The sequence below is a fragment of the Rhynchophorus ferrugineus genome, unplaced genomic scaffold (assembly GCF_030347505.1).
Source record: "Rhynchophorus ferrugineus isolate W39M unplaced genomic scaffold, kcgeb_rfMv2 rfM11, whole genome shotgun sequence".
Classification (NCBI taxonomy): domain Eukaryota; kingdom Metazoa; phylum Arthropoda; class Insecta; order Coleoptera; family Curculionidae; genus Rhynchophorus; species Rhynchophorus ferrugineus.
In genome coordinates this window covers 31,926,880-31,944,374 of record NW_027472590.1, presented here as the reverse complement: position 1 = coordinate 31,944,374, position 17,495 = coordinate 31,926,880, and the positions used below count along the sequence as shown (strand labels likewise).

The following is a 17,495-nucleotide window of genomic DNA, read 5'->3' as shown; positions in this document are numbered from 1 at the left end:
GAATAAAACGAAATAATAAAAATATAATTAATGTGTCCAGTCATTCTCTTTTTATAAAATCATACTACACATTATTGTTTTTTATAAATAAATATACAAAAATTTGATAAATTATTGATTTAATGTTGAAACTATATATAAGGAGGGAAATAAACATTAAACATTTTTTGAAATAACACATTTTATTGAAAAAATTAATGAATGAAATGAAATAATCAAAATAATTTCTATATGCCTTCCTATTTTTATAAAAACGCGATATTTAAATTAATTTACATGTTCGAACAATTAATAAGAACTTCAAAAACCACATAATCATGATCATAAAAAAGACCAAAATCGTTTAGATCAAAGCCAGAGTTCTTTGCTGAATTTCATGTTCTTTGACTTTCACTCTCAACAAATTCTAGCTACATATATTAGATTTAAAATAAGTGTCTAATTATTACCAGTTACTACAATTTTTGCTACTACTCTTGATGGACAAACCTCATTAATGACTTGACTACTTCCAACAGAACAAGAATCACGTTCTTCTCTGTTCTTGTTGTCATTATATTTTGGCATATGTTGATACCTATTCACTGTCGTTAAAAATGATGTGTTATAAATTTGACAGTTAACATTCTCGCTAGAAATAAAGTTGATGCTGTTAGGATTTTATAACTTTTAAACATATAGCATTACTTTCTGCATTTACCCTCGTTCTTCCATATTTTAAAACCAATGTATGTTAGACCATCAAGAGTAACACAACAATTTAATTATAATTGCTATAGAATTATTTATGTAACACCAAATCTAAATATTCCAGATTTTTTTGTTGTTTTAACTTGACCAACTGTACCGATGGACCTCGAAAAGAATGAAAGGAATAAACCATATCACTACATATTATAAAACAAAGTCGCCTTTTCTGTCCCTATATCCCTATGTGCGCTTAAATCTTTAAAACTACGCAACGGATTTTGATGCGGTTTTTTTCAATAGATAGAGTGATTCAAGAGGAAGGTTTATATGTATAATACATGCATAATATACTAAGGCAACATTGCTAATTTTAGAGGTTTCTAACGTGATGTCGTAAATTAACCTATTTTTTAGGCTTATTTAGCAATTAGCAAAAACGTTGCCTAACCCTACGAGTTAGATCAAATTAATATACTACAGTATTGTACACCATAAAAAGGTCTACAAAAAAGTCCGCGATGGTATATGTTTATCTTTTAGGGATAACCCACATTAACCATTTTTATTGTTTACTTTTTACGTGAGAAAATGGCTTATTTACGAAGCTATTTTTATTTTAAGCAATACGGCATTAATCCTTATCGAATTAAGTACTTTAAATACAGTGTGCAATTAATATATATCAATATGGTTCCTTACAGCATGTAAATTAAACAAATATTTTCGGAGATATTACAAATTTAAAATTTGCGTTTAAAAATGTGTAATGTAATAAAAATTGTATGAATTTAGATATTCCAAGGATAGCAGGAAATCTTCATAGTAAGTATAGGGGAAGAGGAATTGTTTTACTCCAAATTTAATGCGTGCAGGCCAAGGGCAGTAATGAATGAACCAAAAATACTGGATCGATTTTAATCATGTTTTCATTGAGTGACATAGGCATATATATTTTATGCCCGTGCAAAGTCGGAGCGGGCCGCTATGTTTTTATATACAACGTTCATATTTTTTCTGTATTGTATTTAATTTAGTATCAGCATTGCACCCGTACGAAGCCGGGGCGAGTCGCTAGTTTTTTCTATATAACCAAATCCTTTTCTATAGTTTATTCTATGCAGGATAGTGCGCATGCGCCAAAACCGGAGATGACTGATGAGTAATATATCCTGTAATGGTGTACCTTTTCCTTTAAATTCCAATTTTTTTTCGAGACAGTATTCTAAAGATTTTTTCAAATTAATTAAATTATCGATCACAAAATCTCTACTTAAATATCAGTCTTGTTTTAGACCGTTTAGACATGCACGTGGGCAGCGGAGTGCCGAACGTGTGGCTCAGATAAATAATTTTTTTTGTTTTTTTTTGCTCGTTTTTTATCATCTATTACAATAAGAATTTGCGATCGCTAAGTTGAATTTACTTTGCGGTAAGTAATAGAAAATATTTTAGTATTTTAGTGAAATCACATAATTATTTTTGGGAGCTTCTTTAGTTTTTTTTTTTGGGAGCTCTGCATCACGGGAGCGCAAAAGAAATATAACGCAAGTTACAAAATTGGCAAGGATATTAGACATAGAAAAATTATTAATTTACTTTGAAAACTTATTAGTAGAAATCATCCTGATGTCAATTTCTAGATTTATCACTCGTAACACCACTCAAAACCGATGGAAATCCCTCAGATCACAATGCAGTCCGTAGCCAGTGTAGTACTTGTCACTGATATATAACCAAAATAACAATGAACCTACGCTACTAAAATGTATGACGTCGCAACCTCGCGCACAATGAATTGTGGTTTATTAAGCATGATTTTTTTACTTCTATGGCATTATCTACTAATAGGTATAAGCAGGTCCTGTTAAATAAGCTAACGATCGGGCATTGTCAGTTCTCACATTCATATCTTATGACTGGCGAGGTTCCTCCGTTGTGTGATTATTGTGGACTATTAAAAAGAGTCCGACATGTTTTACAATCATGTGAGGCTGTACGGTCTATTCTAATTAGACATAACATACCTAGAAATCTGAAAACTCTTCTCACTTCAAGTCAATCAAGATAAAATATTTGATTATTTACATGAAATTTATTTACAGTATTTTATCTACTTTCTTATCTCGTATTTAATTTTGTTTTAAGGAAATCGAATTATTTTATATTTATAACTTCAACGTTATATTTTATCTACTGCTTTGGTTTCAATATATTAATACATTATGTATTATGAATTATAATTTTTTATTCTGTTATTATTTTATATGCGTTTTTAAGTTAACTTTATTTATTTATTTATTTTTATATTCTATCTATTGATATATTTTAAATGTATAATATTTATTTATGTTTTAGCTCGTTTTATACATTGATTGATTATGATTTTATTTATACAATTTGTGTTTATATCGTATATGTATTTGATACATATTTATTCTGTTTTTATTTTGTCAACTGGATATACTTAATAAGAGATATCACAGTGCTAATAAAGTAAATATACGTTTAAGTCACCAAATAATACAACAGTGTTTCTACTTCCTTTTTTTTTAGTTTAGTTTCCTGCCCATAAAGTTTAAAAAAGGTTCCACTGCTGTCGTTTTATTTATATTTAATTTGTATTAAAGGAATTTCATTCTTTAAATAAGATTTATAATTCCTAAGACAGACGGTTATATGATATTTATTAAATTCCATTTTCATAATTCATCTAATTATGATTGCCAATGTTTTAAAACATCAGAAAAATATATCTATTCGGCTTTATTATTTATGAATATATCTGCTAGCGACAGTCTTTTGATTATAAATTTATGGTAGCTAGTAGAGCGGACAAGTTCTAATAATATATAGGTTGTCAGGTTCTTGATTTTTTTCCTAAAAACTTGAAAACTGTTATATATCGATGTAGTAATGATATTTTTTCCGATAAAAGGGATCGCTTTTTGTTATGTCCTGTATAAATGTTTTTTGTTTTTTTTTTTAATTCATTTACAACCTGTTAGGTCACAAAAATGCAATAATATGTCTGTTTATTATATAGGGAATGTTATTTTGGCTTCGACGTATAGCAAAATTATAATGCGATTTTTTAACTATATGAATTTATAATCACAAGAAAAAAGTTTAAAATACCATAAAGAATTTAATATTATACCCGAAAAAACAGACTTTGAAATCTGGAAAAGAGAAAATGAAATCTTCTTCAAGTTTCCAGCCCATAAAGTTAAAAAAAAAGTTCCACTGCTGTCGTTTCATTTATATTTAATTTGTGTTAAAGGAATTTCATTTTTAATTAAGATTTATAATTCCTAAGACGGACGGTAATGTGATATTTTTAAATTTCATTTTCATAATTCATTTAATTATGATTGCAAATGTTTTAAAACATCAGAAAAATATTTCTATTCGGCTTTATTATTTATGAATATATCTACTAGCGACAGTCTTTTTATTATAAATTTATCGTAGCTAATAGAGCGAACAAGTTCTAATAATACATAGGTTGTCAGGTTCTTGATTTTTTCTTAAAAACGTGAAAACTGTTATATATCGATGTAGTAATAATATTTTTGCCAATAAAAGGGATCGCTTTTTTTATGTTTTGTATAGATGTTTTTTGTTTTTTTTTAATTCATTTACAGCCTGTTAGGTCATAAAAATGCAATAATATGTCTGTTTATTATATAGGGAAGGTTATTTTGGCTTCGACATATAGCAAAATTATAACGCGACTTTTTAACTATATAAATTAATAATCACAAGAAAAAAGTTTAAAATACCATAAAGAATTTAATATTATACCCGAAAAAACAGACTTTCAAATCTGGAAAAGAGAAAATGAAATCTTCTTCAAGTTTCCAGCCCATAAAGTTAAAAAAAGTTCCACTGCTGTCGTTTCATTTATATTTAATTTGTGTTAAAGGAATTTCATTCTTTAATTAAGATTTATAATTCCTAAGATAGACAGTAATATGATATTTTTTTAAACTCCATTTTCATAATTCATCTAATTATGACTGCAAATGTTTTAAAACATCAGAAAAATATTTCTATTCGGCTTTATTATTTATGAATATATCTGCTACAGTATTTTTATTATAAATTTATCGTAGCTAATAGAGCGGACAAGTTCTAATAATACATAGGTTGTCAGGTTCTTGTTTTTTTCCTAAAAACGTAAACGATGTGAATGAAAAACAAGGAGGAAACGATACCAGTGACTAAAGAATATTAACATAATAGTTGATTATTCTTAGTCACTTTATAACAATTCATTACATCGTAGAAATAGATATTCAAGAAATTTGACTAAAAATTTTTTAAATACTAAATTTATTAAAAACTAAAGTATATACTATTCGCATTTTAGTAATTTATTATGTGATTATTGGAAGTAAACGTTGTATCCAGGTTAACTTAAAATTAGACCCTTACCTAGGATGACTTATTGGTCCTTACCCAGTCTCTACTAAAAGTTCTTTTGTTTTATTTTTGATCTTCTCCTATGAAATATATATTCTATATTTTGTAATTCCATTCTGCATTTCCTACTAGTTTATTTATCTTATTTCTATTGATTAATATTCCATATTCCAATGCTTTCCTAAGAGCTTAACCCATTAATTATATACCCTTAAGATTTTTTTAATTTTAAATTATTTTCGACATGGTTGACATGGCGTGAGGCTTCTCTATATGTTCTTCTTAATAGAATATCCCCTTAAAATACGAATATATAGCTAATCAACATTATTTGTTTATTTATATATTGTTTCTTACAGACCAGACAATGTTAAGGCTACACTAGAAAGGGCATTCGACCGCAGTGATGTAATAATATCATCTGGTGGTGTATCCATGGGTGAATACGATCTGTTGAAACAGGTATTGATCGAAGACTTCGGGGCCACTGTCCACTTCGGAAGGGTTAACATGAAACCGGGGTGAGTATAAATACACGTTAGCTATATATTCCCTGTCCGAAGCAGAACAAGCGAGAGTTATAATAACAGGCGTGTTTTTGTAACGATGAGTCCAATGTCTGGTAATTATATAAAAAAAAATACGTTTTGTTTCCCAATGCTGTTAGTATCCCTTCTGTTTTGAACATATGATTAAAATTATATTGTTTATCAATACATAGTATAAAACAAAGTCGCCTTTTCTGTCCCTATATCCCTATGTGCGCTTAAATCTTTAAAACTACGCAACGGATTTTGATGCGGTTTTTTTCAATAGATAGAGTGATTCAAGAGGAAGGTTTATATGTATAATACATGCATAATATACTAAGGCAACATTGCTAATTTTAGAGGTTTCTAACGTGATGTCGTAAATTAACCTATTTTTTTAGGCTTATTTAGCAATTAGCAAAAACGCTGCCTAACCCTACGAGTTAGATCAAATTAATGTACTACAGTATTGTACACCATAAAAAGGTCTACAAAAAAGTCCGCGATGGTATATGTTTATCTTTTAGGGATAACCCACATTAACCATTTTTATTGTTTACTTTTTACGTGAGAAAATGGCTTATTTACGAAGCTGCTTAAGCAATACGGCATTAATCCTTATCGAATTAAGTACCTTAAATACAGTGTGCAATTAATATAGATCAATATGGTTCCTTACAGCATGTAAATTAAACAAATATTTTCGGAGATATTACAAATTTAAAATTTGCGTTTAAAAATGTGTAATGTAATAAAAATTGTATGAATTTAGATATTCCAAGGATAGCAGGAAATCTTCATAGTAAGTATAGGGGAAGAGGAATTGTTTTACTCCAAATTTAATGCGTGCAGGCCAAGGACAGTAATGAATGAACCAAAAATACTGGATCGATTTTAATCATGTTTTCATTGAGTGACATAGGCATATATATTTTAAGCCCGTGCAAAGTCGGAGTGGGCCACTATGTTTTTATATACAACGTTCATATTTTTTCTGTAGTGTATTTAATTTAGTATCAGCATTGCACCCGTGCGAAGCCGGGGCGGGTCGCTAGTCTTTTATATAAGTCTAGAAACTTGGAAAAATCATATTTTCGAACCTTAGCCCTCCGAGAATATGTTCTTAAGATAATTTTTTCAGATTTTAATTGTTTTTGGAGATATAGCTGTTTTAGTGACGCGGCATCTAAAGACAAAGCTTTAGCTCTCTTCTACTCAATTCCTCTATCCCTTTTCGAGTGCTAGTAAAGCAAATGATGAAAATAATCTTATAACAACACTACATTGAGAGTTAGAATCTCCAGATTTTTGACACATATTAGTATATCATCGTTAAATAAGTACTACTGGAGATAAGCGTATTTAAATTCATCTTTAGAAATTAACCGACACTACTTTTTCCCTTACTCTATATATCTAGTTCAGGAGTAATTTTACTGACCTACTGATAACTAGACTTAACCAAAATCTCGTGTGGATTCAATTAGGAATTTGGAAAACTCTCGATCAGTTTAAGAAACTATCTGGAAAATTAGGAAAGTAGTCTGGAATTTGTCGGAATAGTCTTGTTAGTTATGTAATCACATTTGAGGGAAACTTCGGAATTTAATTACTATGTATGTTGTTCTCGAGAGAAATTATCTTTTTTTGGTGGTAGACAATATTTTTATTTAATATATTTTAATTTAAGTTTTTATCCTGTGATAAATAAAATATTTACTAGGAGATACGACAAATTAATATCGTTTTACTATATATAGTTTAACTCTCAGATTGATACAAAGTAACAAATACATTGAATAAAGGTTGAATTATTCTATTAAATTCTTAACTATATATTTTAAAAATATTTTGTTTTAAGTAATTTAATTCGTTAGAACTTGTAGTTCTATTGTGTTATGATAAAAATACTCCTTTTATTTGTATTCTTAATCATTCATTGTTTTTTTTTTATTTTTTGGTGGTCTTATTGTATATAATCATTCTTTTAGGTGTTAACAAGTCAATTGAAAAGTCGGCGATCTGACATATAGATGGCATTACTAGAATTAAATCCTTATGCTTTTAATTAGCACTAACCCTCAAAGAATGCATGTACAAATTTGAAAGCTGTTGGGTCACTAGTTTGTGAATTATAGCATTTTGAGTGAAGCAACTTTTTTTAGTGTGAAAAAAATTGATAAAAATGAATTTCGCGTGTTGATAAAATATTGCTTTTTGAAGGGAAAACATTAAAAAAAAAAGTTGAAGCGAAAACTTGGCTTGATGTCGAGTTTCCGGACACCACCCCAATAAAATCAACCATCAAGGATTGGTATGCTAAGTTTAGACGTGGTGAAACGAGCACCGGAGACGGTGAACGCAGTGGACGTCCAAAAGAGGTTGTTGCCGACGAAAACATTTAAAAAAATCCACAAAATGATTTTGAATGACCGCAAATTGAAATTGAATGAAATAGCAGGCACTATAAAGATATAAACTGAACATGTACATCATATCATTCACGAATATTTGGGTATGAAAAAGCTCAGTGCAAAGTGGTTGCCGCGCGAGCTCATTTTTGGCCAAAAACAACGACGAGTTTATTCGGAGCTGTGTTTGAAGATGATCAAGCATAGTAAACCCGAGTTTTTGCATCGATATGTGACAATGGATGAAACATGGCTCCATCATTTCACTCCGAGGTTTAATCGACAGTCATCTAAGTGGACTGCACACGATGAACCCGCTCCAAAGCGTAGGAAAACGAAACAGTCGGCTGTCAAGGTTATGGCGTCTGTATTTTGGGAATTTGAAGAAACAGAAAGCGCTGCTTCACCAAGTGTCACCTTGCACCGTATCAAAAATCCATGAATTGGGCTTCGAATTGCTTCATCATCCACCGCATTCTCCAGATCTGGCTCCCAGCGAGTATTTCCTGTTATTAGATCTCAAAAGAATGCTCACTGGGAAGAAATTTTCGTCGAATGAAGAGGTGATCGACGAAACTGAAGCCTACTTTGAAGCAAAGGACAAATCGTACTACAAAAATGGTATCGAAAAGTTGGAGGTTCGCTATAATCAGTGTATCACCCTTGAAGAGGATTATGTTGAATAAAAAAACTAATTTTTGGCAAACAAATGTGTTGTACTATGGTAGGCGGGGAACTTTTCAATTGACTTGTTATATGCTATGATATGTTGACAAAAGACGAAACTGTATAAGAAAGCCTACAGCAGTTATTAGCATAACGAGTTCTCCAAACAGTCATCAACCGGAGATTAAAAGTATAAAACAGTATTGTTTTAAATATTTTTCTGTTAACCCGCATGACATTTATTAATTATTGTTAGAATAATTGTAAAAACACCAATGATATCTAATCTTCATATAAATCATGATGAATAATATATGTTTTTATGAAATACCGAACCAAATCATTTAAAGAATATCGAAGGGATTTTTTCTCTTAAAAAAACATCATATAAAAAATAAAAATAATAGGTTTCATTCGTTTCCTTTACGGCGGAAATCGCCCGCCAAATAACTTTCGGTTTATTTTCGTCATCGGATTTATTTACAACCTATTAGGCCACAAACATGCAATAACATGTTCGTTGGGCAAGTCGGTCGGTCGAAATGTGTGGCTGTCGACGCGCTGTTTGTCCGAATACTCGCTACTATTTGTGGAAGGATTTTACGCGAGAACTAAAAACACTGATTGAAGAAATACTTGTTTATTGAGATATTAAACGATACATGTGGTCGACGGGAGAATTGACAGGATATTAGGTTAAGGTGAAGGAAGACGGTAGCGATTTGGAAGTGGTATAGTTACAGAAAAAGGAAGAGAGAGAGAAAGGAAAAGAGAGCGAGACGTCGTCGTGGTGGTCTATTATAGCCGGGAACCGCATGGTACCAATCCACCGGCGTTGCCAACCTTTGAACTTCCTCTAAGTGAATGCGTGGTGACAGGTCATCGTTTGTCGTAAATATACTTTATTGATAAAACGGATGTGGAAATTGGTAGGCGTTGTGTTCACAATTAAAGAGTGAATCGAACTGTTACTCAAGAACTATAAACGTTTCTTCATCAGAACGACAATTTAGTTAAATTGTTCAAAATAACATTGTCCGAATGTCATCTGACAGCCATAATTTCATCATCAGACGTGACATAGCACGTACCGGTGAATACGTGAGGAGGTTTAATTCACGGACAATCGATGAAGTTGCTATTGTTATTGTCGAAGAAAATTTGTAATATGTATATATATATAGGTCATAGGAAGTTCACTGGGTTATCTGGTAGTAAATAAAAAATGTTTTTTTATATAGATACATATTATAACTAGCGTATCACAACTACAACGATAGCAAAAAAAAGCTACTATTGCTCAAAAATTCACTCAGGTTTAAGTGGCCAATAGAAAAAATAAGCTATATACAAGGGTGCTCAAATATGATCGAGAGAAATATTCTGACACGTTTATTTACTGTTGAAAAAATTTACAGTATTTATAGGTATTTTTCCTCACTAGTTATGTATTTTGTCCGTCTTTCCGGAGGTTTTTTAATGCCGGTGTCGAAGAATTCCTCGGGCAACTCGGACAGCCTTGTACGCACGAATACCTCTATCTCGTCGTCGGTGTTGAATTTTTGACCTCCGAGGGCTTCTTTCAGTGGTCAAAACATGTGGTAGTGCCAAGGTTATAAATGCAGACTGTAGGGGGGTGTTCCAGTACCTCCCACCCTAATTCCGATATTGTATCGAACGTGAGACGCCCGGTATGAGAGCGCGCGTTATCCTGGAGAAGGATCGTGCTGGAATGTTCCTCCGTTTCGAGCGATAAGCGGCTTTAACGTGTATTTTCAGAAGGTTAGAGTAGTATGCAGCATTAATGGTACGTTGGGTGAGCAGGAAATCGACGTATAGCATGTTCCGTTGATCCAAGAACACCGTACACAGAACCTTAGCCGCGAACCTGGTTGTGGGTGGTCGACGATCATGCGGCTCATTTTCGACGGCTTCGCGATCATTCTTGTATGTGTTGGTTCATTGAACGAATGACAATTCGTTGCGCTACGGCGGTTGGCACTTGACGTTCAATCATGGTCGTATCACACACGTGAAGCATGCGCTCCCAAAGAAAATTATGCCACAAGTCACGATCTTCAAAACATATATGCGCGCCATCTACAGCATTTGTCTCCATCATATTTGAACCACCCTCGTATTCTTAACGAAAATGACGAAATATTAACTTTTGGTTTTGTGAACAATACAAAGTTCTTTCATTACAATCCAGCAGAAATCTGCTAATATTTTGACATTCTACACCCCATCGTTTAAAATTTTTGTAACCAATCATTCGCTAAAAACTGGACATTTTCACCTTTAATGTTGACTAAGTTTTCTTATTTGTAGGCCAACAAAAATACCTTTTTTTGGTTCAGCATCAGTTAATTGAGAGGAAACAGTTTTCAAATACAAAAATCCTTCACTATTTTTGTACATGGCCTTGACACATTTTTGTCATCCACAGAACCAAAAAAAACAACAATATTTCGTGAAACCTCTCTGTAGTCCAAGCAATATAGCAACACCTTTTAAATAAACATAAATTTTCAAGTTGTATTCTTTTATGGCGACCGCCACGACCCTTTAGGCCACCACGAATTCACCACCAGCAAATACAAAGGTTGGCAACGCCGGTGAATTGGTACCATGCAGTTCCAGGCGATAAAAGACCATCACGACGACGTCTCGCTCTCTTTTCTTTTCTCCATCCCCTTGTAATAGTACCACTTTTACAGCGCTACCGTACTTCCTCTACCTAACCTAATATCCTTTCAATTCTCCCATCGACCACATGTATCATTTAACATTGAAATAAACAGTATTTCTTCAACCAGTGTTTTCAGTTCTCGTGCAAATTCCTTCCAAAAATAGTAGAGAGTGTTCTGACAAATAATCGCAGCGGCAGCCACACATTTCGACCGACTGACCGACCCGATGAACATTCCTACACTTTGTATTTGATTAAGTTCAAAATTAGTTCTACGTCTTCATATGTTTCTTTTAAAAACACTGAATATGTAGTAGGTACAGAATGATATCGGCTGTCATTGTAGAGTAATACAGCTTTTACATAGACAACGATATCATAAACAATGGTATATTTATATTACCAGAAAAACTGTGTTACACAGTGTTAATATACGTGACAAATGTTTTTGTTCTTGTTTCTTTAGGAAAATAACGATTATACTTATTATATGTTAAGCCTAATGGAAAAACATTTCCCCCATTTTCGCTGCTGGATATTCTCCAGGAAGATAATGGTGCGAATTACTATCGTGCTATTTTCGAAATAAGGCTGTTGGCTTTATTTGGCTCCGCCTTCTTCCCGCTTTGTTCCATTTATCCGGTCGAAAAAACTTCACCCTCATTATATCCAATAAATGGCGAGTGTGAGTTACTCTTGTAATTGTTTTAGACAGCTTGAATTATTAAACGAAATGTCAGTAACATACAGGAAACGTTGTTGAATGAAATAAGATAATAAATGTGATTGTTTTATGTTATTTTATTTAAATATCCCGTGGTTTGAGAACATGGAGAAAATAATATCAACACCTGATACATATACACAAGATTTATTTATTAATAAGGTTTTAATCCATCATTTGCTTTTAAATCAGCTGTTATTCTTTTGCGGAATAGATTCGTAGCATGTCTCAGTAGCACCTCCTGATAAAAAATGTTAAGTTGTTTAAGGCAAAAGTGTAAAATCCGACAAGAAAAATGATCCCAGTCGCGCCAGTATCCAGGTTGGGTAAGATCGGATGTCTTCTGGGATGATTTCTAAGTTGGTCACTCGCCAGTCGGTAGAGTTAACGCCGAGGACCGTGGTTGGGAGTCCACGTTAAACCGTAGTTTCAGTCCAGATAAACCCATAGTTGGTAAAAGGAGACTTTAAACTGTTACTAAAATAAATAGTAAAAAAATTCGTAAATAATATTAATCAATTACGTCATATTCTTAATAATTCACAACAAAATCGATGCAGAAACAATAAAAATCTGTGTTTTTTATATGTCTGCATTCTTCATCTAAATTTACACTTTTCTCAGTTTACACTTTATCTGACGGTATTTTCCAGTAACTTTCTAAATAAAATTATCATCAACTAAAATTAGAAACAAGACTATGGTAATTTTCTTAGAATGCAGCGTATCGACCTATAAAAATATTTGCGTTTAATGCGCGCAATGTGCAGACGTTAAACTATGTTTATTCTAGAATGGAAATATGTCGGGATATGTTCCAATAAAAGTAGGTTTTCGTATAAAAATCGATCACATATTTTCTGGTAGAATGTTCGATTTATTACAACGATTATAGAGTGAAAATATCAATAGCATGTTAGATTTTACAAAAAATAATTTCCATTTTTCTTAATATAAAACTTTTGAAGCAACGTACATCCAGTAATAAATATTTTTTGAAGCTATTCTATACTATACCAAATAAAACATTCTAAATATTTATTCAGTTAAATATTATTGAGTTTTTTGAAAAGTGATTAAAAAAGTCGTTTTAATTTTTATTTAATTTTTAACTTTTTTAACTGAAATTTGTACTCCAAAACAATTAAAATTTTAATAACATCTTTTAGTTATTATTAGTGTTAGGAACTATCGACTATTCAGCACTTGACTACTTTTTACTATCGCCTATTTCAGTCACTATTTTCAACTACAATTCGACTTTGTTATGATGAAGTTGGAGGTTTCTTGTGGCTAATATTAGATCCTTAGGTTATCCATAGTTTGCAACAGTAGTGTTTCTTGAGGTCGGTAGGTCAGCTGTATATAATAGATATAACAATGGGCCAAGAACACTGTCCTGCGGAACACCCGAATATATTGGGTGTAGATCAGTGTATTCGTCACCTTGTTAAAATAAATGTCTGTCTGTGAGGTAATATTTCAGCAGTTAAAAGTGCGTATGAGGCAAAAGTTTTTTCCATTTAACATGCAGTCCAGTGTGCCACATCTTGTCGAAGGCCTGAGAAATATCGAGAAATGCAACGGAGCAATAGTTTTCATTGTTTAAGTTTTTTTTTAATTTGGTTGACTAATCTATGTATTTGTTCTATTATTCCGTGTTTACTACGAAAGCCAAATTGATGATCTGGAATAATATTTTTCTCCTCTGCGATTATTTTATCTCTTTATGTATAGTTTTTCGAATAGTTTAGACATCACAGGTAACAGGTTGATACGACGATAAGAGGAGACGTCTTCTGATTTTTGATGATTTGAGCCACTTTCCAAGTGCTAGGAAAGTAATTAAGTCTTAATATGGCCTTAAATATGAATGTTATTAATTTTATGCACTTTCCTGACATCCATTTCCAGTTATTAGGTCAAAATCAGGAGCATTTATAGAATTAATTTTTTATGTATTGTTTATTTTACTTCCTTAATGGTAAATTTCTCATGGGGCAGATCCATTTGAAAGGATAGCTTCCAGCTGTTGTGTTATTTTCAGAGACACGATGACAACGAAACGTCCTACACGTATTTCTAACACAAACGTTAATTTCGCATGCCGCTACATTACAAACGAATTGCCGAATAATTAATATTCCATCGTTGTACTTGCAGGAAGCCTACTGTTTTCGTTACGCTAGATTACAAGGGTAAGAAGAAAACAGTATTTGCCCTTCCAGGAAATCCGGTATCCTGTTGCGTCACATCCTTGCTGTTCGTAATACCCACCCTCAAGCGCTTGGAGGGGGACGCGTTGTTCTTGGATTGGCCCCGAATTACGGCGACTCTGGTAAGTTGATCTGATCGAAGTTTAAAGGAAGTTATTTCACGTATATTGATTTATTTATGTGTCGAAGATGTATATAGGAAGGAAGAGAATATAACAGCAGTTTTGTAGGTTAAGACGGTGTTCTAGTCTAAACATTTTTAAAAAATCGTTTTTCCTTTCAAAGCTTGAGCCTTTAAGAATATATTCTTACTAAGAGATCAATTGAAAAGTCCCGGCCTACCATAGTAAAACACATTTTTTTGGCAAAATTAGTTTTTTTATTCAACAAATCCCTTCAAGGGTGATATACTAATTATAGCGACCCTCCAACTTTTCCCTTTGTCTTGATTTGTCCTTTGCTTCAAAATAGGCTTCAGTTTCGTCGATCACTTCTTCATTCGACGAAAATGTATTCCCAGCGAGCATTTATTTGAGATCTTAGAACAAGAAATAGTCGCTGGGGCCAGATCTGGAGAATACTGTGGATGAAGAAGCAATTCGAAGCCCAATGCATGGATTTTTGACACGGTGTATTGTCTTGGTGAAGCAGCACTTCTTTTTCTTCAAATTTGGCCATTTTCGGCGATTTCGTCCTTCAAACAGTCCAATAACGCTATGTAATAGTCGGTGTTAATTTTCAACGGTTAATGGTAATCATTTTTTCAAGGTAGTCAATGAAAATTATTTTAAGCTTATTCTAAGTTATAGACGCCATAACCTTGCCAGCCGACTGTTGCTTTTCCCACGCTTTGGAGCGGGTTAATCGTGTGCAGTCCACTCGAATGACTTTCGAGTGGACTTCGGAGTGAAATGATGGAGCCATATTTCATCCATTGTCACATATCGATGCAAAAACTCGAGTTTATTACGCTTGACTATCTTCAGACACTGCTCGAATTCATCAACTCGTCATTGTTTTTGGTCAAAAGTCAGCTTGCGCGGCACCCACTTGGCACAGAGCTTTCTCATATCCAAATATTCGTGAATGATATGATGTTGATATCAGTTGATATCTTTAGAGTGTCTTCTATTTCATTCAGTTTCAATTTACGGTCATTCAAAATCATTTTGTGGATTTTTTAATGTTTTCGTCAGTAACAACCTCTTTTGGGTGTCCACTGCGTTCACCGTCTTCGGCGCTCATTTCACCACGTCTAAACTTAGCATACCAATCCTTGATGGTTGATTTTCCTGGGGCAGTGTTCGGATACTCGGCATCAAGCCAAGTTTTTGCTTCAACTGTATTTTTTCCTTTCAAAAAGCAATATTATATCAACACGCGAAATTCCTTTTTATCAATTTTTTTTTTACAATAACAAAAGTTACTTAACTCAAAATGCTATAATTCACAAACTAATGATCCGAGATCTGTCAATAGTTTATACACAAATGTCAAATTTCTACACGCATGTTTTGAGGGTGGGGGCTAACTAAAAAACATATTGATTTAATTCTAGTAGCGCCATGTCAGGCCGGGGACTTTTCTATTGACTTGTTTTATATAAATAAATAAATAACAGATATTTATTTTTGTCATAGGAAAATATTATAAACAACAACGATATCAGGCCTGAGTACGTCAGGGTAACCGTACGGAGGAACCCTGACAACCAGTTCGTGGCGAAATCAACAGGAAACCAAATAAGTAGCCGCCTCAACAGCATGGTGAATGCAAATGGCCTGCTTCTAGTTTCCGGCAAAACCCAACAACCCGCAGGATCAACACAATCGATCTTGTTATTCGGCCAACTGCTTTGAATACATTCCAAAATAAAGTTTAATTAAACTATAGGTATCTGTAATTTTGATGTTTAAAAGAATAAATATAATTCGAACATAACAGTAGTTTGATTTGATACCGATTACAATCGTTACGAAATGGTGAAGGCGATTTAAAATTTAATTTCATATTAAATAATTTAATGTTGCCTATGCAAAGGGTCTCTCAGAACAAATAATTGGTTTTAAATTAAATTTAAATGACGTTCAGGATTAAAATACGAATGGCTTTGTGAATTTCCCAGTATGTAATGTAGTTGTAAGAGGGTCACTAATTATATTTCGGCAATAGGAAAAAAAACAAATAGTTAAGCTGTAAATATATTTTTATAGTTTTTCAAAGTACTCGCCACGATGATCGATATACATTTACATACGGTTAAACCAATTTTCAAAGCATTTATTCCATTCCGAATGAGGTATCTTCAAAACATCATTTTTGAACGCTTCAATAGCTTCTTCGGGCGATGAAAATCGTTGACCACGCAGTTTATTCATCACGGATGGGAACAAAAAAATTCGTTGGGTGCCAAATCAAGTCTGTACGGCGGATGACCCATCAATTCGATGTTTTGAGTGCTCAAATAGTCTTTTGTTTGAGCCGATGTGTGAGAGCTCGCATTGTCATAACGACGAACAATCCAGTTGTGTAACAACCAGAATTTACTGTTCAACGATCTTCTAGAGGCACTGTTGCAATATAATAACAATATAATAGAAACAGGCCAGCATTTTCTTTGAAGTGCTTCGTGCGCGAACAATTTCTGTTGGATTTAGTTCAGCTCGGAACGCCCATACAGTTGACTGCTTACTTTCAGGCTCATACAAATTTATCCATGATTCGTCACCTATCACGATTTTATAAACGTCTTTCGAAGCACCGGGATTGAATTTCTCAAGCATTTCTTTGCACCAATCGACACGAGCCTTTTTTTGAACGATTGTCAAATTGTGTGGGATCGAACGCGAACATGACTTGTTCAAGTGTTCATGTAAAATCGCATATACGCTGGTGGAACTAATGCTTAGGGATGCCTCAATCTCACAATAGGTGACATGATGATCTTGCTTAATCATTTCGCACATAGCACAGATGTTTTCTGATACAACAGCAGATTTTGGACGACCTTCGCGGAACTCGTCAGACAGCGAACTACGACCACTATTGAATTCAGTAAACCAGCGATACACGGTGGTTTTTGATGAAGCTTCATCGCCAATAGTCAAATTAAAATGATTTGTGCACTCTTGTTATGATAAT

The 17,495-nt window shown here is 33.0% G+C and overlaps 1 protein-coding gene across 6 annotated transcripts in view; it reads left to right on the top strand.

The window, feature by feature from the left end:
• cin (Molybdenum cofactor synthesis protein cinnamon) overlaps positions 1-16,295 on the top strand; it is a 69,013-nt gene extending 52,718 nt beyond the window's left edge. For all 6 annotated transcript variants that reach the window (XM_076417097.1, XM_076417099.1, XM_076417101.1 and 3 more), the window contains 3 exons: positions 5,475-5,636; positions 14,302-14,476; positions 15,995-16,295. In XM_076417097.1, coding sequence (XP_076273212.1) covers positions 5,475-5,636; positions 14,302-14,476; positions 15,995-16,213 — 556 coding nt within the window. In that variant the 3' untranslated portion in view covers positions 16,214-16,295. The remainder of the gene's footprint in view (positions 1-5,474; positions 5,637-14,301; positions 14,477-15,994) is intronic.
• The last annotated feature ends 1,200 nt before the right edge of the window (positions 16,296-17,495 follow it).